Below are 26,969 nucleotides of genomic sequence, written 5' to 3' on the forward strand. Positions count from 1 at the left end.
CTCTACATCTGCTTCCTTCAGTTGCTAGATGAAAGTTCTAGGATGACAATGTAGTTATCAAAAATCTGTAAAATTCCTAATTCTTAAGAATAGCAGTCCCACAAAGATATAAATGGGATGAACTAACCAGACACAGCTAAAAAATCTTTAGTAAAGAAGAGTGACCCTACATTCAGTAAGAGCATGTGTCACCACCATCTCTTGGGACATAAATCATAATAACCTAACAAGTGATACTGACAATGTCCTTTTACATGATCAGTAATGTTAAGGAAAAATATGTACATCTATAGAGCTAAGGAAACAGTGCAGCTAGTAAAGTGCTTACTGCCACTCGTGAGTGCATGAGTTCAAATCCCCAGAACCATCATACTAACCAGGTGCTGTGGTCCTCATCTGTAACCCCAGTATTGGAGAAAGGAGGTAGACAGGCAGATCCTTAGAGCTTGCTGGCTAGCCAGTCTAACCAATCAGAGAGCTCCGTGCTTAATGGAACACTATCTTAAAAAATAAAGTGGAATCTGATAAAGGCTCCCAAAGTCAATTTCTGATTTCCACATGCACACAGGTGCATACAGACAAACTTGTATACACACATATCACAAACATAACCACACACCACATATACCTCTCCCCATACACACACCAAAAACACATATATAACCTTCCAGGGTCTGTTTTCACAGGTTTATCATCAAGTATTCAGGACCCAGTTTCTATTTCTCCCTGCTCAACAGAAAACATGCAAAGGTTAGGTCATTCTGGGCAAAACCCTCAAGACGTTTCAAAGTCTCTACAATAGTAACAGGGCTACTCTGTCTTCTCTCCCTAAACACTGCCCCTACTCCAGGCCTAGCAACCTTTAAAAAGGTCTGGTAAACTAGTCAAAATGCAGAGAAAGACTGACTGTGTAATGCCCAGCCCCAATTAATACATCTACAACACAACTCCCACATCTAAAGGTTAGGAGTACTATAAAGAATAGGGGCAGAAGAGCTAATGAACCAGGACGTCTGATGTGAGATAGTGTCTTCTATTCTTTACAGAAAAGCTGCATCCATGAAATCTCAACAGTATGATCATCTAAACAAAACTTGCATAATGGCAACACTAGCTGACATTTCAATATGGGTGGAGAAATTTCATAAGACCCCACCCTTAAATGAAGGCAACCAATGGCTGTTAAGAGAGAATCAGTCTTCTCCAGGCACAAGCCTCCTGATAGATTTATCAAATCTCAAATGGTCAGCCCTAAATACATATACACAGGAGTAACACTAAATGGACACAAATAAACACACTCATCTATATAAAACAATAATTAAAGAGGTGGTTAAGAATTTGAGAGAGAGTAGGAGGCACACAGAAGGGGCTGGAGGGGAGAGAGACCAGGGTAGAAAAGATATACTATTTATATATGAAACTTTCCAAAGTAAAAACAAATTTAAAATTAACGCAGTAAGTAGTAGTCATTTACTGCTCACTTATAAACAACATCTGACAACGCCTTAATGCTCCCATTCACAGTAACTGTGCCACAAATAAGGTACTGCTGCTTTCAGGGTATACCTATAAAACTGAGTTCACTCCACCACTCTGAAAACAATTTCAAGCACCCTAAGCAGACAGAGAGCTAGGTGGGGTTGGGTCAGGAAGATCATCTGAAGTCATAAACGCATTCTAGAACTTTAAAGTCTATAGTGGAGACAAGGTCTTACATAACCTTGTATACCTGTGACTAGGAAACTGTAGTTACTATGTAATTAAAGTTTTGCTAATGACAGGAATGGACCAAGCAGATGCAGTACTTGGGAGGGAGCAGTTGAGGCCCTGGTGAACAGAGACAGAAAGGTGAGAACAGGTATGTAAATGTACACCCAGACCTTTTTTGTCACCTCACTTCCTCAAACCACAACTATGTACTCAGGACACCAAATGTGACTTTCGGGATTTCTGAACATTTCCATGTCACAGTAGTTTCTCTCACAACATGAAACTCCTGGTAACTGTTTTCATTTTCTGGTTAGCCTATGTAGCTATGACACTCAGCTCTCAACTCATTAGTTTTCAGGCTTTGACCAAGACACTTAAGTGCCCCATGCTACTGTATTTTTACCTGCAAATTGGTAAAATAACAGTACCTACCTCAAAGGGTCACTAGGAGTAATAGAAGAGTTACTGAAGTAGCTCAGATAAAGCTTAGCATTTATTCATTAAACTATAAACAATTACTGCTAAAAAGCTAAAAAAAAAAAATTCAAGAAACTGAGTTTGTAACACAGCTACACAAAAGTGACCAACCTTCCTTCCACACAGGCAGCCTGCCTAGACACATGGGGAGTATAGCACACACTTCAAGCAGTGTACATTAGCCCTTCTCACTTATCCCTTCACTACACACAAATACACACCTCCTCTTTCTCACCTGGGTCCGCTCAGCTTTCTCTTCACCTCAAATTCCTTCCACAAACTTCTAGACCAAAGAAGCTCCTCTCTCCATCCCACATCATCTCTCTCTACAGTAAGCCTCCAAGCACACATTAAAAGTTCCCTGTCAAAATGCTACCATTATCTTGCCTGCACTATTCTCAACGTAATTCTTTATTGATCATGACTTCTCACGTGTTTTAAGTTATAAAGTGGTAGTGTTGTATTTTTCCTTACAATAAACAAAGCAGGGTGGCATACTCCAAACATTTCATTAACTGACTTGTTTTTAACACCTTAAAGATGTTCTCGAGATCAGAAAAAAATAAGTACTTTGCTATACATTTTGTCCAACCTAAACCCTCTTATTCCAAACTTGGGTAGCAGGGATTCATAAAGCACAAAACTAAATTTTATTCATGAAAACGGTCCTAAAGACTTGTCCCAACAAAAAACAACCATCTAAGTCTGGGATCAATATGGGGGAAACATGTTCAAACACATAAATATGCAATCACTGTGTTGTATTTGAATTCATAGGTGTATTAAATTTTATAAGCTTTATCTGTACTACTCAGTTTATCTCATAAATTAACAATGTGATACATCATGGTATTTTCCACCTCATTTCATTTCTCTTCATAGTTACGAACTTTCACAATGATTTAAATACTAGTATCAATTCGCCCTAATACTTTAAAGGGTACAGAATTTTAAATTATAACAGTGAACATCAAAATAACCCAGATCTTTGAAGATATTTTATTTAGGTTAAGAATTCACATAACAGCAATGCCAAAAGTTAGTAGTTCTAAGATAAAGAAGGACCACCAAGTAACAAATTTTAGAACTCAATGACCTATCAGCTTTAGAAATATGAGATGGTTTAATATATAAATTGGAGGAATGTGTTCACTAAAACTCTGTGCAAAATAAAAAGCTTTTATTAAATTGTTTATGTCATTATTCAAAATTTGTACAGTGAGATTTATATAATAGGGTCACAGTGTTGTAAACAATAAATTTTCAGTCTACTTTTTCTTTGGCTCAGATTGTGAGCTTAAGGACACTAGAAACTGCGTGGTACTCTAGCATCTCAGTGCACTACTAGTACTCCTCTGAAGGAAAGGTGGGACAAGTTCTCTAAACCGCATTACATTATGAAACCAAATGTTCATATGCATGTGCATACATGTAGATTATCTGCAGAGACTGTTGTTAAATGTTGTAGCTCATTTGTACAGACTTCATACCATTTCTTAGCACTGTACTCCACTGTTAAAACCTTTTTTGTTGTTAAAAAACAGGCTTGGTTTCGATGATCTTTGTCAATATTCTCTGTAGTCAGTAACAGTCAAAATTTGGCCAAAATCAAATGCCTTTGCTTTATAGATTCTCATTTACCATGTAAGTTATAGTGCAGCACCTCAAAATGTATTTCTCTCTTGATGAGTCCCCACATGGTGTCTGAAGGACAAAACCCAAATTAGGATTCCTGCCCTACCCCACCTCTGGAATTCTTATGGCTGAAGATGCAAAGAGGTTTCTACCACTTCTCTAGGCTGTTCAACAGATAGAGCATGATTATCTGATTATCTGGCAATGTGAGCAGTAAAGACCAGCTTCATATCCGAAAATACAACCAATTTTCACTACTGTTCAATACTTTCTAAAAGCTTAACTGGGAAGCAATTTTAAGTCATATTTCATAGATATGATAATCACAGTAACTAAAACAAGGACATATGGAAAAAAGCATACTATATTATATTCCCCAAAATGCTTGTCTTAAGGTTCCTATTGCTGTGATGTAAAAACACCATGACCAAAAGCAACTTCAAAAGGAGCAAAAGGTTTATTTCAGCTCACAGCTCTCAATTAACACTCTGTTACATGTTGAATTCTTGGAGACAAGAATTCAAGGCAGGAACCTGAAGACAGAAACTGAAGCTGAGATCATACAGAGAAATACTGCTTACTGGCTTACTCATCCAAGGCTTGCTCAGCCTGATTTGTTATCAACTTAGACCCACCTGCCCAGGGTTGGCATCACCCACAGTGAGCTAGGCCCTCCCATATCAATCACTAATCAAAAAACTGCCCTACAGGCTTGCCTACAAGCCAATCTGTTGGAGGCATTTTTTCATCTGAGGTTTCTCTTCCCAGATGACTACAGCTTGTGCCAAGTTGACAAAAAAACTAACAAGTATAGTGCTTTAAAATTCAAATTGTAAACTGCACATAGGAAATAACTTCAGAGAGCTCTAAGTAAGCTTTCTTAACAAGTCTGTCATAGACAAATGCATAAAAATCCTTCAGATTTCTCCAATAGGCAGTCTTCCTTACAGTGTGTCATCTTAAATTAGTCCTGAGTTTTTCTTATGGGATGTGGACACTGGAGAAATCGTAGTGTAGGACTTCTATGCAAAATAAAATAGACCTCTCAAGCCAATGGCTAAGAGTTGGTTTAGGGGCCATACAGTTCCACCCTTGGACAACGTGATTTTAATAATGAGAGCAGAAAAAAATAAATGTGGTTTATTTAAAAACAAGATATTGTCCTTAATATTGTTTATTGTTTTAAAAGGCCTTATAGTTAAGTGACTGGTTTTTGTTTTTTAATCTAATAAAGACTAGAGCATATTACTACTACTTGTTTGCCTCCTCCCCTTGTGCTAGAAATATGAACACTAAATTTGTGATTTACCTCTTCTAATGATGTTGGAGGAGGCCACTTGTTGGTTCCCAGCTGCTCAGCCCCAAAATAATCACACAGAAACTATATTATTTGCAATACTGATTGGCCAATAGCTTAAGCGTATTGCTAGGTAGCTCTTACATCTAGAATTAACCCATCTCCATTATTTTATATTTCACCATAAGGTTTGTGGACTACCAGCAAAGTTCCAACATCTGTCTTGGGCAGGGCAACATTGTTTCTCTCTTATTCTGCCTTCTTCCTCCCAGCTTTCAGTTTAGTTTTCCCAGCCTAGCTCTGTTCCCCTATAGCTCCGCTATAGGCCCAAAGCAGTTCCTTTATTAACTAATGATATTCACAGCATACAGAGGGAATCCCACATCACCTCCCCTTTTCTGTTTAAATGAAAAGGAAGGTTTTAACTTTAATATAGCAAAATTACACATAACAAAACAGGTATCAAGAAAGAATTACAGTTACAATATTTATATCTACTTTCTATCTATTCTTCAATTCCATCAGAGATGCCAGAAGGATACAATATTACCTAAGGAAACAGGAAGTTCATTGTAAGCAATTTCCAAAACTCTAGAGTTGACAGAGACATCTCCCTGCCTGGACAGTCATCCAAAGTTCTTCTGTACCATTGGGGCATCTATCTTCAGGCTACGGGCCCATGGTGTCCAGCAGACTTTTCCATGAAGCAGGAAATTTCAAAGACAGTTCAGCTTATATTGGTAGTTTGTCAATCACATTTTTCTGTGTCCTGCAGAATGTCTAGTAGACTCTTTCATGAAGCATGAACCCCAAAGGACAGTGTCACCTTTAGACAAGTTCAGCAGACATTTCTCTGTGGATCCTGCATATCCAGTTCATACCGCATACCATCAAGCAGTCCAGGCAAGAGCAGTTTCTTGCCCAAATGACTAACAAACTCCATGAGGAGCCCATCTTCCTCTTGAAGTAGACTGGTGCTGCCAGGTGCAGATGTGTCTCACTGTCATTAAAAGTCCTAAATTCTTAAAATATGCCATATTCTGTAGTCTTTGAAAGATTCAAAGAAAGATTTGAAGAATATCTATCTAACTGAACTATATCTCTATATATCAAGAAAATCTAACATGACTACAAGCTTGACTATTATAGATGATTATCTATTAACCTGTATTTTTTAATTATACATTACATTTTTAAATGAGCTGCACAAACACAATACCTTAATCAAGAGCAGAAATATATACATAACAAAACTGACCTTAAATTTGTATCAATAAACCAATGCAAATCTCTATGGCATATCCCAAATATTGTTTATAAATGCTTTGGGATTATGGGCATAGTTCTTCTCCAAACTGCTTCCTGTTGTTTATTGAGCAAAGTAATTTTGGGGGGTGTTCAAGGTGACCTTTCAGGGGCTCTTGGTCCATCAAACCACATTAGCATGAAATGAATCCACAGGTTCTCATTCTCTGTTAGAAGAACCTCTTTTCCAAAACAACATATCCTTAGGCTCAAATTTTGAACATAAAACACCTTTAAAGTATATATGTTGGGGACTGGAGAGATGGCTCAGAGGTTAAGAGCACTGACTGCTCTTCCAGAGGTCCTGAGTTCAATTCCCAGCAACCACATGGTGGCTCACAGCCATCTGTAATGAGATCTGGTGCCCTCTTCTTGCATGCAAGCATTCATGGAAGGGATGTTGTATACATAATAAATAAATAAATCTTTAAAAAAAAGTATATATGTTGGTTACTTAGTTCCTTCACAGTCAAAACATTCAAAGAAAATACAGTACTATACATAACCCAGACTTCCTGCATAATATTCCATTTTTATGTGGCTTATATTTTTTTTACTCCTTTAATCTATGACTGTCTGTACTGTCTCTTTAAAGACTTTACCTTTTTAAATACCATTTACTTATTTTTATAACTTTCTATACTATTTTTCTTCTCTCTCCCAAGCCTACATACATTTATCTAACACTGTGACCCATAGAGGTCTTTTCTGTCTGAATATGTTCTATTGTATAATTGTAATTCTTTACTGTCCAGGAGTACTTCTTAAAATATTAAGCACTTCTTAAAAACCTAAGCTGCAGCATTACTAGAGTATATACAGCACACTTCTGCTTGCTGTCCAACATGGTGGAAGTCAGTTGACTGCCTCTGCGAGCTGTGCACATTGCCCCAGTTCCAAGTATGCAGCTGGTCTATGTTGAGCCATTAAGCAGTTTGTAACATGCTGCTTACAAACCCCATTTAAATGCTCGATAGCCAGACCCTGTCAGAGTATGAGCTGGCAGCACAGCTAAGAAAGCCAGCATTTCAAAACAGCAACTTTTTTTCTGCTACTGCTGAATCAGGAAAACCTCTCTTAAAGGAGCCATGCCTCTGCTTGCTTCTAGTAAACAGAGCCCAGCAAAGAAAATGCCAATAACAAACCATTCTTTTGTGTCTAGGATTCCTTTTTAGGCTTTCTCAGGTTTAACAGCCACATTGGCATCAATTTGTTGGAGGAGGGTCGCTTGTTGGTTCCCAGATGCTCAGTCCCAAAATAATCACACAGAAACTATATTTTTTGCAATACTATTGCCAATAGCTTAAGCGTATTGCTAGGTAGCTCTTACATCTAGAATTAACCCATCTCCACTATTTTATATTTCACCATGAGGTTTGTGGCCTACTGGCAGCATCTGTCTCGGGCGGGGCTACACTGTTTGTCTCTTATTCTGCCTTCTTCCTCCCAGCTTTCAGTTTAGTTTTCCCAGCCTAACTCTGTTCCCCTATAGCTCTACTATAGGCCCAAAGCAGTTCCTTTATTAACCAATGATATTCACAGCATATAGAGGGGAATATCCCACATCATACTGGCTTACGAAAAACACTACCTTACCTACTATTAAGTATGTCCCTATTACTCGTTCTCTCTATAATTATTTACCTTACACTATGTTATTTTTGAAGGCCAATTTAAATTAATTATGGAAAAGCATATAACTAAAACAAAAGTCTCTTCAGCACTTGCTTTCATAACTTGCAATTCAGTTTACTCAAATATGAATGAATTAATGTCTGTCCTTGATAGGTACCAAAGTTCTAGCTCTCATTTTTCAAAGTCAGTCAGAGAAGGGTGCGACCTGTTAACCTCAATACAAACTCAGTGAGCATACTTTCCTTTGCAGTAACATATGACTTCAAACCCTGCCAGTCCAGTAAATTTACTTTATATTTTTGTATTGAAGCAAAATTGTATGGAAAACAGAAAAACAAACACAAATGAGTATTTGGAAATATTGATAACACAGTGTATGCTAATATACTGACCTTAGAGCTTCCCACTTTCCCCCTTTTTGTTTTCTTCTTTTTTCCTTTCCCTTTTCCCCTTCCTTTTATTTACTTCTGTGCTGGGGAAGCTTAGGGTGTGGCACAGCTAGATGTGGTCTCTACCACAGAACTTTACTTCCAAATGCTTTTTTGGGAGAAGGGAAGGGCAGTTTGAGACAGTGTCTCACTATGTAGCACAGGTTGTCCTTGAACATAAAATCCTTAGCCTACCAAGAGCTGGGATTAACTCAGTCAGGAGAAAGGCTTCATGAAAGGACTCCACTCCAAGCCTGATTGTTGTCTGGGTTTGTTGTGTAAACGACCACAGCTGCTGCGAGTTCATGAGCGCATGGGGTCCTGTCATGTCCAGGAGACACTGTTTTGTTCCAATCCTCCATGACCTCTTTCTACCCCCTCTTCTGTGGTAGTCTCAGAGCCTTGGGTAAGAGGTATGATACAGATGCCCCATTTGTGGCTGAGCACCCCACAATCACTTATTCTCTGCACTTCCACCAGTTCTCAGTTACTGTATTAATCGCCATTCATTATTTTCAATAGCTAGTTATCAAATTACTGTCATTCAGATTCTGCTTAAATACATGAAAATGACAATGTTTAAACTATAAACTGTCATCTATTTAAACCTCTCAAAAACCAGGTATGACAACTTAAAATGCACAAAAAGAGAAATACACAACTAAACTTTGATTATTGTTTTCATATTAGCATTCTCAAATTTGGCTATAAGCATGTCACACACATTTAGAAATCCAAGAAGCTCAGACTAAAACCAGATGTCCTTAGATTATATGCAAAGAACTCTACAACTAGGCATCTACCTATGTTTTCCATTTGTCAGATCACCTACCAGGTGAAGGGGAACGCACCAGCCTCTCAAAGACCATTGGCTGAAGGAGGTTCCCACCAACCAGGTAATATGCAAAGCTCTGCTTCTGGCTTGGCGCCCTGTGACTAACAGTAGCAACTAGATAAACACAGACACTGCAAATAGGAGCTCACTGAAGCCCACTAGCACCCATGCATACCTCAAACTTACTGAGTGTTTAAGGACTATTTCTTTATTAACTGGTGTGCTTTTTAAAAATGAAAGCTTAAAAATATTTAATTTTTTTCAAAATAAGTAATTTTTCTTCACTTAAAAGTAAAATACTAAACTTTACACATAAAGGAAAATTAGTATTTAAAAATATTTTGGTAAGTTTCAATTAGTTCAGAGGCTACAATAAGACTACTTAAACAATTTGTGTTAGCTTCTGGTTAAGTTTAACCTCTCATGCTATTGGGACTGCTACTAAGTTAGCAGCAAAATGAATAGATAAAATTATGTTCTGATAACCATGTTTTCTGCTTAGATTTACACAAGGTTAGTACTCACGCAACCAACTCTACACAAATAAACATGGAGGCTTCACCTACCAAACAAGCAGAAACAAGAAATCCGAGGCCAAGCACATCTTCACTGTATCTAACACCACAGACTTTTAATGTTATACCCATTTTGAAATTTCCATTTGGGTTCCAACATGCTGACATCAGTTAAAAAAAAAAAAGACATATCAATAATCTCCCTAAGGTGGAAAACCCCTATTTTCGTTTTCTAATAGAAGTCATGTCAAGACCCTAATGGACAGAGACCCAAAATATGGCTGCTTTAGTCTAACTTCAGAATAGAGAATATGATCCATGTTTTTTCTGAATGTTTCTTTAAAAATAACATAGTTCCAAAGAATAGAAACAAGGAGATCCCTTTGTGCAGAGTCTACAACCAATTCCTGAACACAGACAGGGTCCTTTTGTCACATATTCGAGGGCATTCAACTTCTCGGTGGCCTTCCTTCTTCCAACCGCACACATCAGCACACAGGTTAATAAAGAGCTGGGCTGGGGATGTGGCTCAGTGGTAAAATACTTTCCTGCCATGCTCTCGGCCCTGGTTTGAACTCTTCAGCACCACTTAAAATAAAGAGCACAGAGACAGTGACCAATAATATTATGTAACCAGATAGACTATGGTACTTAAAGTTCTGTAACTAAAAATAGTCTATTCAAAATGTTCACTGCTCATACTTAACACCCAAACTCACTTAACTTCTAAGCTAACGAACATTAAATACTTAAACCAAATTAAAGCATAAATGCTCCTTGACTCTAATCTTTCAATTCATATAAGCAAAAAAGACAAAAAGGTAAATCTACTTCAGTTAATAAAGCTGTTAACCTCAAGACAAGTGAAAAAGTCACAAACAATGGCTCACTTGTCATTCAATAGAGAGAAAAAGCAATTTTCCTCAATAGAGACTAAGTTCAGCCTCTTTAAGGTGTATCTGGTTGAGTTAGCACAACAACTGTAAAGATGATTTGAATTTAAATCGATACAATCTTAGAACAAAATAGCTAATTTCCTTCCTCTACACTTTACCCATATTCTAAAATAAACAATTTTATTTATTTACTTATTTTGCTGAGCTGAAAGCGCCAAAATAATATACTTTCTTCTTCCATTTTCCCTTCAAAATAATCTGGTAAGACACTTTCTAGCTATCATCCTAAGAGTCATTCTATTACAGGGAAGACAAGCCTTTGCCTAGAGCCAAACTGAATAGAACAGTTCTCGAATGCTCCATCAGCAACCAAAAGGACTGAGGAATCTGTTACAACAAGGAAAGGCTTGTAGATGGAGAGGGTGTGTCTAAGTCATATACATACTTCGGTGAGTGTGAAAACAACCCCAGAATCAGTCATGATGTTTTCTTGGCCTAGCAGTTTACCACACACATATACACTCAATACGGCCTGCTATGATATAACCCTGTAAGGACAGTCATAAAATGTTCCAAGGAAAACTAAAAGTGCCAGCTTACAGACTCTCATTGATTTTTTTAACCTAGGGAGGCCACAATAACTAAACATTCATTTTCTAACTTCTGTGGATCAGGTAGAGTTTGGTATTATGATCATTCTCCAACATTCAAAATTATTCATTTCAAAACAAGGGGAAAATGAAGTATCATTTATAAACTAACAAAAAATCTAGAAATTAAATTAAACCATAAAGCCAAGCCTTTTGCAGAACTTTTGCAGAACAATCTCTCAAGCAATCTGGTTTTGCCTAAGACCAACCGGAAGGTTCTCTAGGGAAATCTACAGTGAGAGCTCTCATACCCAAATCTGTAGAGAAACAACAGTCCCCTCCTACAAAGGCAACACATGAATTTTGGAAGATTAGCATTCACCATGAACTCCCTGGAGGAAGGCCAAGGTCTATCCTGGATCCTTCCAACAAATCAGAGTACGCATTCATCATGAGTTGGAAAGCAGCCACCCTCCTTCACAAACTAAGAAGGAAAAACCCATCTAAAAGCACTAAAACCCCCAGATCATGGCACGACAAACTGCTTTTTTAAACAGCTTTATGGTTTGCAGAGGGCTCATCACAAGCAGTATCATGTTACCCTCACTTTCTCTACATAAAATTCAGGTTTAGGGCCAGTAAGATGGCTCTGTGGGTACAAGTGATTGCCACCCAATGATGCAAGCCTTACCCATACAAAGGTAAGAGAGAACCCACTCCACAGAGTTGTCCCCTGACCTATGCGTACTATAGAACAATGTGCAAGACACAGCGCCACATCAAAAGACACATTGTCTCTCCTCTCTCTCTCTCTCTCTCTCTCTCTCTCTCTCTCTCTCCCTCTCTCTCTCATTCGTGTGCACACATATACAGAGTGTGTGTGTGTGTGTGTGTGTGTGAGAGAGAGAGAGAGAGAGAGAGAGAGAAGTATTCACAACTTTAAAAAAATAGTAAGATTGGAAAGATTCAGTAATCTTGCAAAATGGTAAGGCCAATGTACAGCTCTAACCTGTACTGTCAATCTCACACTCTTTAGAATACATGGAATCTGGGAGTCTTTTCCAAATCACTGACGTTTAAGAAAGTGTAGGGCTGCCTGGATCATGCACAGTGTATGAATAAACTGAGCACATGCTCTTATTTTATTAACATACACATGCCATTTCAGTTCAAGTGCCTAAATGAGAAAAATGAAATTTTTCTTCTGACTGTGAATTTAAGTTTGTTATCATAACCAAGAACATGCAATTTGGCCTTAAGAGGCCTCAGTTTGCAACCTGGTCCATGAGAAGAGGAAATAGGAGCCTTATCTACCAGCTGCAACATGCTACTCAGATGGCATAAAACTGTAAAGAATGTGAGCACTGAGCTCGGCAGTCCAATAGACTGTAGCGGCCAGGAATGAAGAGAGTAACAGAAGACAGCGGTAGGAATGGCAGTCAGATCAGTAGAGTTGACAAACCCAAAGTATTTAAAAAGTTCGTGAACTTAAAGGCATTAGTGCAACCAGCATCCAGAGGTCTCAAGTATCATTAACTTTATGCCCTGCACAAACTTTTAAAATTTCCCCTGCTTTGTCTCTATATAGATAGTACATAATCATACAAAACATGTTTAGCTAGTACAGACCAACTTAAAACTGAAAGACAAATAGTAAAATGGAACAAACAGATGCAAAATAAAATTCTGAATATATAGACTGTGAAAATCAATAAAACACAACAATTTGTAAAGACAAAAAAACAGGAAAACAGAAATGACCAATATACAGACAATATATTACAATCCTACAAATGCAAATGAGATGTGGTTTTTCTTTCATTTATGTGACTGCCAAAGATAAAAATAGTGTTCAAATCTTGCTATTAAATTTCCCAATCTATGACTACGGAATGCCATTCCATTTACTTATCTTCTTTACCCTTTTGTAGCAATATTTTGTGACTTTCAGGCTTTAAGAAGGTGTAGGGCTGCCTGGATCATGCAGTGTATGAATAAATTCTTGATTCAACTGCGCACATGCTCTTATTTTATTAACATACACATGCCATTTCAGTTCAAGTGCCTTTATCTATTCTCCTTGATTAAACTTATTTCTAAATACTGAAATCCTTTTATGGTATTACGAATGAATTTTTTCCCTTAATTTCCTTTTTAGTTTGTTCATTGCTGGTGTGTAAAAATGCTAGTACTCTATGTGTTTATCTTATATCCGGTAACTTTGCTGAGTTCATTTACTAATTTTAATTTTTGGTGTATAGTCATTAGGATTTTTTCATAAACAAGGTCCTGTTATCAATGTTCAGAGATCATTTTCCCTTCCTTCCCAATTTGGATGACTGTTCTTTCTCAAAGGGGCTGGAATTCCATGTCAATGCTGAAGAGTGTTGAAATTTTTTAAAAAATATTTTCAAAATTCACACCAGACAATACAAAGAAATAAATATTTCACAGGCTAGAGAACAGCTCAGTGGTGTATGATTACCTTGAAAGTATGAGGAGGAATTGGGTTTAATCCCCAGTAGGGGAGGAGAGAAAGGAGAGTAGAGAAAAGGAGAAAAGACAAGAGACTTTCTTCTCTTGACCAGAAGCTTCTCCTTATGGGGTCATTACTGGCACTTTACCATAAGCGCTGCAGGGTAAGAACACGTAGACGGAAGAAGAATTGAGCTGCCCATTTGTTAGATATGCACATTTCTACTTCAACCACTGAAGGACACTTGTGCTTCTCAGCGCCAGGCTCTCTCCGTGACTCCTGGTTAACTGCTCTGGACGCACCATATTTGCTCATTAACAACGGCCGCCAACTCTCCCAGGCTGTGTCTCAGATTACAGCCACAGCTGTTGCCAATACAAAACAGCTACAACTTAATTCTGTAAACTGCCCAGTTTCCATTTCTGTCCAGACACTCACTGTGTTAGTCATAACAAGTAGTAAGTTTTGTTATAATCGAATTCTATGAAATATCACACCAAATGATCTTCACACTCAGAAATGCTCACTAAGTAATGTCAAACAGAGCTTGTGATTCCATCTCAACACGAGAAAGGCCCTCCTGATATGTTCTTACAACTTGAAGGGATATGATCTAAAGTATAACCAAACCTACACTCACTTCTAGGGAAAAACACACATTAAAGTACAACTGCCTTAATTTACAATAGTAATCTTATGTCCTGTTAACTTGAGTCAGAATGCATCCTCTTGATTAGTTCTATACAGGCTTATTTAAGACATTCTGCACCTAGTGAATTGTCAATGAAGTGAAGGAAATAGAAATTCTGAATTATGACATGTGGGTTATCTTTTACTCTGTAACTGCTCTTTGCAGGTGTGTGTGTGTGCGTGAGAGAGAGAGGGGAGAGAGAGGGGAGAGAGAGAGAGAGAGAGAGAGAGAGAGACAGAGAGAGAGACAGAGAGACAGAGAGAGAGAGACAGAGAGAATTTCAGTGCTGATTTAGTCTGAAAGTCCAGAATATACCATTATGGTCAAAAAAAAAAACTTTTCTTTCCAAAAGTATTTTCAGTCGAAAGCTTTCAGTTTTGGAAATCTCTTATCTGCCTAAAAGTAAAGCAATCCCCCTTTTCCCACCAAAAGACCTCAATTACCAACAATCTCCTTACTGAGACTAATTCTAACTATCAGACTCTTACTACCACACAAAAGAGACAAAATCACAAAGCTTTGGTATTTTCCATATATTGTAGGTTCATTTATCATTCCACAAAAGTAATAAATGACTTTCCCCAGCAGTGCCCCTTCCCCACTTACTTCTTACATTTAATTGGTAACCCTCAAATTCTATCCACAACTTTATTCCTCACATTTTTATGACAATCTCATTTGCAGTCCCCTCAAGGCCGGAAACTAAGAAGGTAGAGGAAATGCTTATCCTCCCTGACAATTTCACCATGAACTGCACTTGGTTGACTATATCTCAGAACCATGCTAAATTATCAAATGCAGTTTAAGCAATTATGTGATTAACATTTCATTTTCTCATGTCATCTTCCTAAAGCTCCCTCTTAATATATTTTTCTTAGATTATTCTCAAGTTTTATCTTTCTAAGGATAGCAGTACAAATAATTTACTTCCCCTTTCCACATCCGATAAATTACAACATAATTTATAAATATTAGAAACACTACTCACTTTTTACAAGTTTAAAAAGCTCTCAAGAATAATCAAACTAACACATATAGAGATAAGATAAAGCAAGTTGCTATTCTACTAAACACTGAGAAATGAAAGCTTCTGTAATAAAGTTAAAACACATACATAAACACACAAAATCACTCTTTACAAAACGGTGGCACTGACTCGCACCAGAATTTACTATTTTAGAACTAATAAGATAAGAATAAAATGACAAATTAACCCAACCATACACATGGATAGCTATCTTCTATGAAGGTGAGAAAAAAATTCCGACAAAAGGACAAGCCCCTGCCCTGGGGTACAGAAAGGTCCTAGGCATTCTTCCCTTGGCATTTAATTCCGGCATTAACCTCAACTAGCTGACCTTTCATGGGTCAAGGAGCACAGGGAGGCCACATGCCTATTGCCATTCTGAAAAAATCACAAAGTGCCACAGCAGGTTTGATTTCCAAATCCCAAAGATAATCATCTTGTCAAACTATACAATTACTTAACAAGCTTATCAATGACCTATGGTTATGCCCTTCTACAACTGTCCCTGGTTAAAATCTTTGGTAGATGGTAGTTAGTTCACTGGTTAGCAAACCACCAAATTGACTGTTCAGCCCTATCCTAGTACAGCCACATCAAGCGACAGCCAACAAAACTCAAGGCCTTTCTCACTTCCTCCTACTTGGAACATCTTTAAGAGTGTGGATTCTGGTGATCCCAAGTATAATTCATGAGTATAATTCCAGTCTTAGAACACAATAAATGTCTAGTAGATGGGTGAATGAATAAATCAATGGACATACTAATGGAACGAACTCTGGTTGTTACCTGAATAGATCAGTCTTCATCAACTCCACATGCTCCTTTCACCTCTCCAGCTTCCCCTCCATTCCCTATAGTTAAAGCAATACTACACCACACATGTGCCTGCTCTTCACCTCACAGCTGCCGCTGGAGTATAACGCAATAACTTACTTATGTTTATTTTTGCATAAGGAAGATATAACTGTTTCACACCTTGTTTTTTCCTAAATCATCTGATATGTTTTCAATTAAACTGGAAATGACAACAGAAGGAAAATTTATTTATAGTCAAAATATTGCCTAAATAAAGACCATATAATGCCAAAGTCATCCTCAACGTTAACATTAGAATGGTGCAAGACAGAATGTCAACGTGCATGCTTGCGTCTGCATTATCACTGGCGACTAACTCGTTACCTGCTATTAGTACATAATTTGTTGAAATCCTGTGAGCTACCAAATCCCCAACCTCCCCTAAGCACAACAGCACCTCCTCTAAGCACTGAATCCAAACAGTACTCTCCTGTTGTTGGGACCTTCAGGGGCATGAGAAATTCTCCAGCATGTGTGTAAAACTAAGAACGATGGACAAGAGAGGACCTGGAGGAAAGGTGCCATGCAGAACAATATCAAACTGGCACAAGTTTTCTATGGCACACTCTGTATACTAAAAATTCATTAAAAGTAAGTTTTTTTTTAAGGCAGGGTCTCACTTCATAGCCTGGACTGGCCTTAAAGTCACAGAGATCTGCCTATCTCTGCTTTCTGAGTGTTGAGATTAGAGGTGTGCATCAACATACCTGAATGATTATCTTCTGACATATCAAGTCCAATACTAAACCAGAACTTCCCTAAAACTTTTGTTCAAGGGGGCTGGAGAGATGGCTCAGAGGTTAAGAGAACTGACTGCTGTTCTGGAGGTCCTGAGTTCAATTCCCAGCAACCACATGATGGCTCACACCCATCTATAATGAGATCTGGTCTCCAGAACACTATATACATAATAAATAAATTTAAAAAAAAACTTTTGTTCAAATTAAATTCCCAACACACCAACATTAAGAAGCTAATGCTTAGGAGGTAATTAACCACATGATGGGATTGATATCCTTAGAAAAACGACTTAGTAAGTGCACCCTGTTTATCTTTTCTGCCCTTTGAGGATGCTTTAATTTAAAAAAAATTAAATTAAAAAAACATAATCCATTGAGCAGGCCCTGACCAGGAAGTGTCCAGGAGGCTTTCTAAACATTACAAACTATTGCTATTGCCATTGGTTAATCCTAGAGGTGGAAGTGGGTAAGTTCCTATTACTGGAGACACCATGTACTTCTAACACAGGACCCAGAGGCTCCTGGGCTGGAAATGACCTGAATTGCTTCTTCCCTGAGGACTAATACCAGAAATCACCATGAAAGCTTCCAAAGGAACTAAGCAAATAACAGTTCTAACCAGCTATGACAATTATGAATGACATCAACAACCAATATGGCATGATAACCATGAGTGGTCAATAGTGCCACTCATCTTCTGGCAGTAACCAACAGTTCCCTAATTGGACTTAAGACTTGTTCAACAAGAGTGAAATCATGCTGGAGGCTAGAGAGAAGTCATGAATCTTGGAAAAGAACCTATAACCATCACTTTACTTAACCAGCATAATCTCTAACCACATTCTAAATACTTGTCCTTATACCCACAGGTAAGTGTAGTGTTTACTCCTTATCAAAGAAACTTCTGTTGTAATACACGAAGACGATTACAAAAGACCACAACCAAAGTGCAGTTGTGGGGTCCAGTTCCAATAGCTAGATCAAGAAAATAAGTCCCCACACCTAAGGCTCAAGGGCCCTTGCAGAAGATGGGGAAGAAAGACTGTAAGAGCCAGAGGATTAGAAAGTTTTCTGTGAGATCATGTCTCCTAGTAATGTCAGAAACTACACCCATAGAACCTCACCAACATGAGCTGAACATGGACAACAAAAGATATACCAAAGTGGATGGGGGAAGGGTGAGGGTTGATTATAAGCCTCAACCCTACATAAAAAACTAAAGAAGACTGAAAGTGGGAGGAAATAAGTCTTTCTCAGGGAAGAGTACACCAACTGGTTATCCAATTCCAGATGGTCGGTCCTGAAAACACACATACAACTAACATTATATTGATTGAGAAGGTTCTATTTAGGAATATATATGTATACACATATATAAATGCAACAATTAATGAAAAAGCATCCATGAATTTGAAAGAGGGCAAAGGAAGATGTATGGAAAGGTTTAGAACATGGAGGAAAGGGGAAATGATGTAATTATAGTATAATCCCCATATAAGAGATTAAAGAAGAATGTCAAGGCAAGATCAGTGCCTCCTAACTCAAAAAGGCCAACTATACAACTGTCATCACTGACTCCTATTTGTTGACTTTGATGATATATAAAATATACCCTCAGTAAGCCTTTGCTCAGAGCAAACTACAAATCACTGACAATATGGCCTTGCAATGAACTTACTCAGTCTTCAGCTTTAGCCAGGTAAAGTTAAGGTGTTAAGAGCTCCATCTGACCAAAAAGAAAAGAGATATATGTGCATGTCTGTATAAATTTATATTATACCCTATTATTATTTATTAGTACTGGTTTATTTTAATTACGTATTGTTTTCATATACTACATTGTTAGAATTTAGACTTTATTACACTGGCCAATATCATATATTTGTTAATAAATGAGCATTTTTACTAAGCTCCAAGTGACTAGAACCTGATGGTGTACTACTACTTTGAAGAATACACAACTATGCAGCACAAAGTTAATACGGTAATTACAGTCCGGGTAAATCTGGCTTTCAGAATAAAATTAGGAACAGTAAATAAACTATATACACAAAAGCTCTTATTTTGCTTACAGGAACAAATAAGGGTTACTCTGCTGATGGTAAAATGTTGTAGGGAGCAGGGTCCCTTGTTCCGTCCCGTCCGCCCAGCTAGCTTCCATGTTGCTTTCATTGGTTAATCAATAAAGACACTGTAAAATTTAATAATTTTCCTTGGGTGAACTAAAAAAGAAAGCAGAATAGTAGCCCTGACCAACAGTACTGTGCACTTAATGACCGTCACCAACTACTCCTTAATAGTTCTTAATCCTGTAATATATTTTCTCATGAATTAAGCACTTCATGCCATCACAAACGTATTTTGATTCACAAATTAAAAAAAAAAATGTGGGAGATGGAGAAATGGCTCAGCAGTTAAGAGCACCAGCTGCTCTTCCATAGGACTCAGATTTGATTCCCAGCACCCACATGGCAGCTCACAACTGTTCTTAACTCCAGTGCAATGACTTTTTTGGCTTCTGCAGGCATCAGGCATGCAAGTGGTACACAAACATAATGTAAACAAAACGTCCATATATGTAAAATAAAATTTAAATTAAAAATAAAAGAATTATGATAAAAACTTGGGGAGAGGATTACAGTTGAACATAGACTTACTTTTAAAATGAACGTATAAACCTGAATATTTTATTACTGTATTTTTCTTTCCCATATATTTAATTTATGCTTTAATCTTCCTGGTTCTTTTAATTCTAATGTTATTTTTATAATTCAGATACAGGATTAAAATGTGTTTTTTAAAAATCTTTAAGCAAAAACTTAAATAGCTCTTCCCAGGGAAAAGTCTTATAAAAAAAAAATCTTAAGCTTGCAAGGTATGTGAAAATACTAACACTTGTGATCTCTCAGTGGTGGGATTATATGTTTGTCTAAAAATGTGAAAAGAATTTGGAATATTACAACTCTTTTTTTCTTAAAGTTTTTTATATTTATATATTTTTAGTTTTTGTATATGGGTGTTTTGCTGGTATGTACGTCTGTGTACCACATCTATACAGTGTCTACAGAAACCAGAAGAGGGTGTCAGATCTCTGGAACTAGAGTTACAGACAATTAGTTGTGAGCCACCATAATGCCTGCTGAGAATCAAAGACAAAGCCTTTGCAAGAACAACTTAACCACTAAGCCTTCTCTCCAAATTCTCTTTTCTTTCTTTCACCCCTGCCCCTTCCGCAGGCATTCTATAACTGAGCTACATCTCCAAGCTAACACAGTGTTTTATTTTTTTTTTTTAAATAATTTTTTTTATTAAGAAAAGAAGAAAAAAAAACATAAACAAAAAACAAGTTTCCACCTCCTCCCAGCCTCCCATTTAACACAGTGTTTTAAATCAGCAGTTCTCAACCTGTGTGTCTCAACCCCTTTGGGGGGTAAGGGTCAAACGACCCTTTCACAGGGGTCGCATATCAAATATTCTGCATATAATTACACTTCATAACAGCTATGTTTTGTTTGTTTGTTTTTTCGAGACAGGGTTTCTCTGTAGCTCTCGTAGGCCAAGATGGTCTTGAACTCACAGAGAGCCTCCCCAGTGCTGAGATTAAAGGTGTGCGCCACCACCGCCTGGCCCACAATTCATAACAGTTATGAAGTAGCAAATATATATATATATATATATATATATATATATATATATATATGGTTTGAGGTCACCAAAACATAAGGAACTGTATTAAAGGGCCATAGCATTAAGAAGGTTTGAGAACTACTATTTTTTTTTTGAGAACTACTATTTTATATAAATCTCTTCAGAATGTATAGCAAATGGTCACCATAATCCTCAGGACATATTTTCCCCCCTCTCTTAAGATATCCTTCAGTTACCTTTATGTTCTTAAATTAATTCAATTAACTGCACACAGCTAAAAGCTTGAAGTAAATTCATAAGAAGACTAAGCTACACGGTAACTGCCAGTTTTGTCTCCTGGTTATGGTTTGGTTTATGGTTTGGAGACAGATTCTTGTGTAGCTCAGCTGGCTAGAATTCTCCAGCCTCCTTTGCGCTAGGACTGGTGGAACATACACGTCTTGTCGTCTGTCTCCATTTCTCTGAGGAACATTTTATATTCTTAGATTTACAGGAAATCTGGCAAAGTTGAATTTCTATAATCTAATCACTGATCCTGGGAGAAGCACAGAGAGGAGCAACACTGGATGTGTGAAGCAGTATCCCCCATTCCCACTGAAAAGGCGAACATGGAAAGACAGTGTCAACCAGGTGCTCAGGTCATGCCTGTTACTCAGACATCAGGAACTCAGGAGGCAGAAACAAGGAAATCAGAACTGAGGAAAGAAAGCCTGGGCTACAAAGCAAAACTGTCTCAGAAAAAATAAAATAAAAGTGGTGGGTGGGGGGAAAACAAAAGAAAAACAAGCAAGTATTTCTTATTTTCCTTCTGATTCATACAAGTAATTTATGATGTATGACTGTATGAATAAATGTCTAAATGAATAAATGTATGAATAAAATAAATGTCTAGAAGGAACAATCAATTTAAAATATACTACAAACCTGGCTATAAGGTATGTTTATTTATTGATCAAAAATAAAGCAAAATAAAAATGCTATTCATAGGAAATAGGTGGTACTCAAAAATAAGTGTACTTATAAACTGATGCATGACTCAAAACCTATCTTCCCATCAAAATAATGTTATACAGTGGTAATCCCTCAGTCTGGCCCACAAAACCTATTTAGCAGCTAGTGAGACAAGTTTATTTATCCCACTCTACCCTCTGTGAATGAATGACACTGGTAGTCTAAAGGAAGATCCTGGTAAATGCCAGGAAAACAAGGTCCTCTCCAAGTTTTCCAGCAGAGAGGCCACCCCAAGGTCTACCATCTCTAGGGGAGCAACTTAAGTCCAAATACCCAACAATACCTGAGTCAGTGAATGAGTGAGTGAGCAGGCGAGACAGACAGACAGACAGAGAGAGACAGAGACAAGGCCCTGCCCTCACAGCTCAAGGTTTAAACACACTGAAAAGCCTTTCATCTTTGTTTGTAGGTGCACCTATAAACACAGGTCAACTCTCCCCTCTGACAAATTCTGCCTCCTTCCCTCTCCCACGAAGAGCACTCCACAAGAAACCTCTTGCCCATAAATTTCTTTCGAGAGACTATTTTCCAGTGTCTAAGACAAATAACCAACACTATAATCTCCTTGAAACTTTTCTAATATACTCTCTTTAACATATAATAACTATCTTGCTTCATATTTATAGTAGGTATTATAATCTCATTTTACATATGCAGAAGTTAAAGAGAATTTAAATAACTTGCTCAAAGAAATCTGAGGAACTGATATAAAATGGGTCCGAAAATGCAAAGCAAACACTATCTACATTTACACAGAGCTGTTAAGAGACTTAAGGTAGAATTAGTTCAAAGGTTGTGTTCAAAATGAATTGTCTGGTGAACCTTGTTCAGTCAAGAAACAGGAATTTATAAAAAGTATGTACAATTCAGGCTCACTGAAAATTGGATATACCATGATCAAGGTTTCAAATATTTTTAGAGCTGAAGAAAAAAGGCTGAGGCCTAATGGAGTCAAAATTTCAGAATGAAACCAGTTGTAATCTACTGCCTGATTACTAGATTCTAAAAATAGTGATGACAAATCTTGTCCACCTACAAACATAATAATGTTCCAGTATGTGCACACAGATGTTTACTATGTAGGAAGATGATGGCATTTCTTCACAGTAGCTTGTTTCTTCCAATCCTTGCAAAAGGTCCAAAATTAGTATCTAAAAAGTGGAATGCAATATCCTTTGCATTCTTATTCAAATGCACAACAACAACCAGTTCAATGCCTCCACTCCAACCATACTAGAGTTTCCCTAAACATCCCCTGGCTAGCAATCTTCTCTATAGAACGATGAGTTATTTATACGTAGAATGGACAGTTAAGAGCTAATATCACCCTGCTCTGGTACCTACAATGCCCTACACCTACAAGACATAAAATCACTCTATAAATTTGAAACAACTACTAGTTTTAACTGGTCATTAAGTTTACATGCAAATATAGATTAAAAACTGACTTGATCAAAACAAACCATCTAAAATTTTAAGATATGAAACCTGTTCAAGGCCAGCCTGAAAGCTGTATATAGCTAAGAGTTTGTCTCATCAAAAGACTGTAAATAGCTTGTGAGTGCTTTGAAAATTTTATAATGATGAAACCTAGTAATACAAGTAAAAACTTGAAATAGAAATACTAAAGTGGGGGGCTGGAGGGATGGCTCAGTGGTTAAGAGCATTGCCTGCTCTTCCAAAGGTTCTGAGTTCAATTCCCAGCAACCACATGGTGGCTCACAACCATCTGTAATGAGGTCTGGTGCCCTCTTCTGGCCTGCAGACATACACACAGACAAAATATTGTATACATAATAAATAAATATTTTTTTAAAAAAAGAAATACTAAAGTGGTCTAACTAATGTAATTTTAAAATTTAAAAATAGTTAAGTCTTATATATATGTGTGTGTGTGTATACACATACATGTATAGTATATATATATATATATATATATATACACATAGGGTGTATGCCCTATACCTACAGGACATAAAACCACTCTATACATTTGAAACTATTAGTTTTAACAGGTCATGTACATATATATATATATAAATTATACATTCAATTACATACATATGTATATAATTTCAAAAGCATTTACAATTTCCTTATTCATTTTTGTGTAGGCTTCAGACCCTATGTTAACACTGTCTTCAGAAGCATGGACTTCCAGTTAAGGTGAACTATTCACCAAGGCATCACCCATGTCAGAACCAACAATGTGTGCCATAAAACTCAACTCACTGCTCTTCATCCGCAGCTTCTGAGATTCTGGTTATGGAAATGTGGGAGCCCGTTTCGTCCTTTTTCCATCTAATAGAATAAAGTCCTAGTCAGAAACACACAGCTTTACACAGGTATGGACAGCAATGCTAAATCTACCAGTGTGCTCCTTCAAATGAATACCGGGCATCCTAACTGGCTTAATGTTTTCAAGGAGGCACCACCTGCCAAAGGAAAACTTCCTCAAGCACTTTAAAACACTCAAATCTTTCAGAGTGTGGCAAACTAGTACAGGAAGGAAGGCTTCACGAGAATCAAAGATGTCCTAACTTGTAATCACCCTCATCGTCCCCATTTAATATGCAGTACTATTAACACTACAAACGATTAAAAGTTCTAAATGAATAACTAATAGCTATTATTCATCAATCATCTATTATTTGCAATGAGCTTTGCTGTCCTTTACGTAGTAAGTCTTTAAAGGACCCGGAACGTGATAGTCAAGGGTCTCTCTATGGTTCCCTCAGAGTTAACACTCTACCCCACCATAAAAGTAAACTGAGGTTCAAAAAAAAATCTGCCCTTTCTCCAGATATCAGAGATCTAAATGGTTAAAAGCAGAGACGAGATACTATCCAGAGTCTAAATACCTTCCTCTCTGTACATTGCTATCAAAAGGCTAGAGCTAGGAAAGCAAGAACAGGCACAGGCTAGCCAAGAGTATTATCAAACATTCACAAACATGGAACTTTGCGCCTGGTGATAAATAAATAAAACCTCCTATTTCAAAACTGCAGAGGCGCGGCCAGTGGGGCTCCTTTCCAAACAGCCCGTCGCCTCCTATATGGAAGCACTGTGGAGTTCTAAGGGCTGGACCCAGTTTAAAGAGAGACCATCTCCAGGACGGCTTCCGCGACTGACAACTGCGGAACTACTGCAAAGATTCTCATCTACTCGTGTTAAGGTGTCCATTCTCTTCCCTGGAAAACTGCCCGACAAGGAAAAGTTTAAAAACCGCCCAAATAAACGTCAAGCACCTGGTCACGAAAACCGTGCCTCCCTGTGAGAAAATCCTGCCGCGTCTTAGCTATCACCTACATGCTCCCATGTCAAGGATCATTCAGGTGCTCAGAGGACTATCAGGCTTCTTTCGAAAAACAAATGTGAAACAATTATACAGGGGACTTTTTCTTTTTTTTTTTTTTTAACTCCAGGCTGGGAACGGAAGTCAAGTTCAGATTCTCTTCCTTCCTCCAGCGAGACTGAGAATTAAAAGAACACTCCCCTACGAGAGAGAGACAGAGAGAAAGAGAGACAGAGAGAGACAGAGAGAGAGAGAGAGAGAGAGAGAGAACAGCACACTTCTTGCAGCCAAGCCCTGGCCTCTCCACCTGTGGCAATCAAGTCGGCAGGCCTAGATCTATCGGGAATTAAGGCTTTTTCCTCATCGGGAGCAAAGGCAGCTGGGTCAGGGGTGAGCAGGGAAGTTTGCGATCCGAACACTCTAACTTGGGCACCTTAACTCGCCCGCCCGCCGGCTCGCACTAGCCGGGGACACTCCCGGACTCAGCCTGCGCAGACACCATGGGGAACAGCCACTAACTGGAACTCGGCAGCAGAGCCCCGGGCGCCCCTCCGAACCCCGATCCGGGCGGGGTCCCCAGCCCGGCCCCACGCCGCTCCGCGTGGGGAACCGCGAAGGGACAGCCACGGAGGGGCGGAGGGGCGGGGCAAGCACTTCCTGACTCGCATTGTCCACGCGCCGCCCGCGCCACCCAGGGCCCCGCCGCCGCGCCCGCCCGTCGGGGAGGAAGTTGGCGCTCGCCCCGCCGCTGTCGTCTTACCGTTCTTGGCGTCTCCCGCGCCTGCAGCCCCCGCAGCGCTGGCGGCGTTGGCGGCGCCCGCGCCCGCACCTCCCGGGCCCGCCGCGCCGCCGGTGCCCACCGCGCCCGGTGACACCGCCCCGCAGCCCGCCGCCGCCAGGGCCCCTCCGGCCGCCGCGCCTGTCGCACCCGCCGCCGCCAAGGCCCCGGCTCCATTTTCCTGCTCGTCCCCGCTGCTGTTGGCGCGCTTGTTTTTGCGGCCGCCTTTGCTGTTCTTGGGGTTGGGCATCTCCCTGGCCCGCTCGAGGGGGTCCCTGTGCCCGGCGCCCACGGAGGCTGCTCCCCGCGGCGCTGGGGCGGCTGTGGAGAGCACGGGGCCGGCCGCTCTCCTCAGGCACCCGCCCCGCCGTGCGGCCCGAGCCGCGCCATCCCGGCCGCCGCGCCCTCCCCGGCTTCCTGGAGCTGGCGCGGGCGGCCACGCGCGGCCACCCGAGGCTCGCAGCCGCGCGAGCGCAAGGGGCCCGCGAGCGGAGCGAGACGCTCGGGATCCTGAGGGAAAAGGCGGGTCTCGGGCTTGTTTTGATTCGGCTGCGCTGACACGCTCGGGGCCCGCCCCCGCCCGTGACGACACTGGGGCTCAGGCCCGGCCCCGCCCACCGGGTGATCTCACGGCCGGTCGGCCCGCCCCCGTGACGTCACGACCCGATCACTGCCCGCCGCCCGGTGACGTCATCCAGGCGCCTTGGGGCAGGGGGCGTGGAGGGGAGCTCCCCTGCTCCCCGAGTGTGCCCACGGCCGTGTCTGAGACGTGCGGGATGGAGTGTTGGTGAAGTGGTCGGGTGACCTTGTGACCTTCCTGGAACTCGGGGTGACCACACGGTCTGGGAAAATAAACAGGTGACCAGAAAGGAAAGGAAAACGCCTTTGGGATTCATGAAGCGTTCAGTGGCTCTGCGGTTCAGTAATGATGCGGATGCGGGGAGTTCCCGAGCAGGGCAGTGAGCTCCTGCGTGGGGATTCCTCGGGCGTGTGGTGGGAAGCTCATTTCAGGCAGACCAGAGCCTCGAGTGTTCTGTCAGATGCAGAGCCAGGCTGGAGGAGCCGGGCCGTGCACTGACCGAGTTGTCTTGAGAGAATGGGTCCATTGATGGTCACCACAAA

General features: G+C 39.6%; 1 protein-coding gene across 1 annotated transcript in view; it reads right to left on the reverse strand.

Moving 5' to 3' along the window:
* Nucleotides 1–26,391, reverse strand: part of Heca (hdc homolog, cell cycle regulator) — a 46,087-nt gene extending 19,696 nt beyond the window's left edge. Inside the window, exon 1 of the mRNA XM_041653600.1 lies at nt 25,830–26,391. Within this exon, the coding sequence (XP_041509534.1) occupies nt 25,830–26,097 (268 nt within the window). The 5' untranslated portion in view covers nt 26,098–26,391. The remainder of the gene's footprint in view (nt 1–25,829) is intronic.
* Nucleotides 26,392–26,969: the final 578 nt, after the last annotated feature.

This window comes from Microtus oregoni, unplaced genomic scaffold, assembly GCF_018167655.1.
Source record: "Microtus oregoni isolate MIOR12 unplaced genomic scaffold, Mior012 000006F_ref0000085, whole genome shotgun sequence".
Lineage (NCBI taxonomy): Eukaryota > Metazoa > Chordata > Mammalia > Rodentia > Cricetidae > Microtus > Microtus oregoni.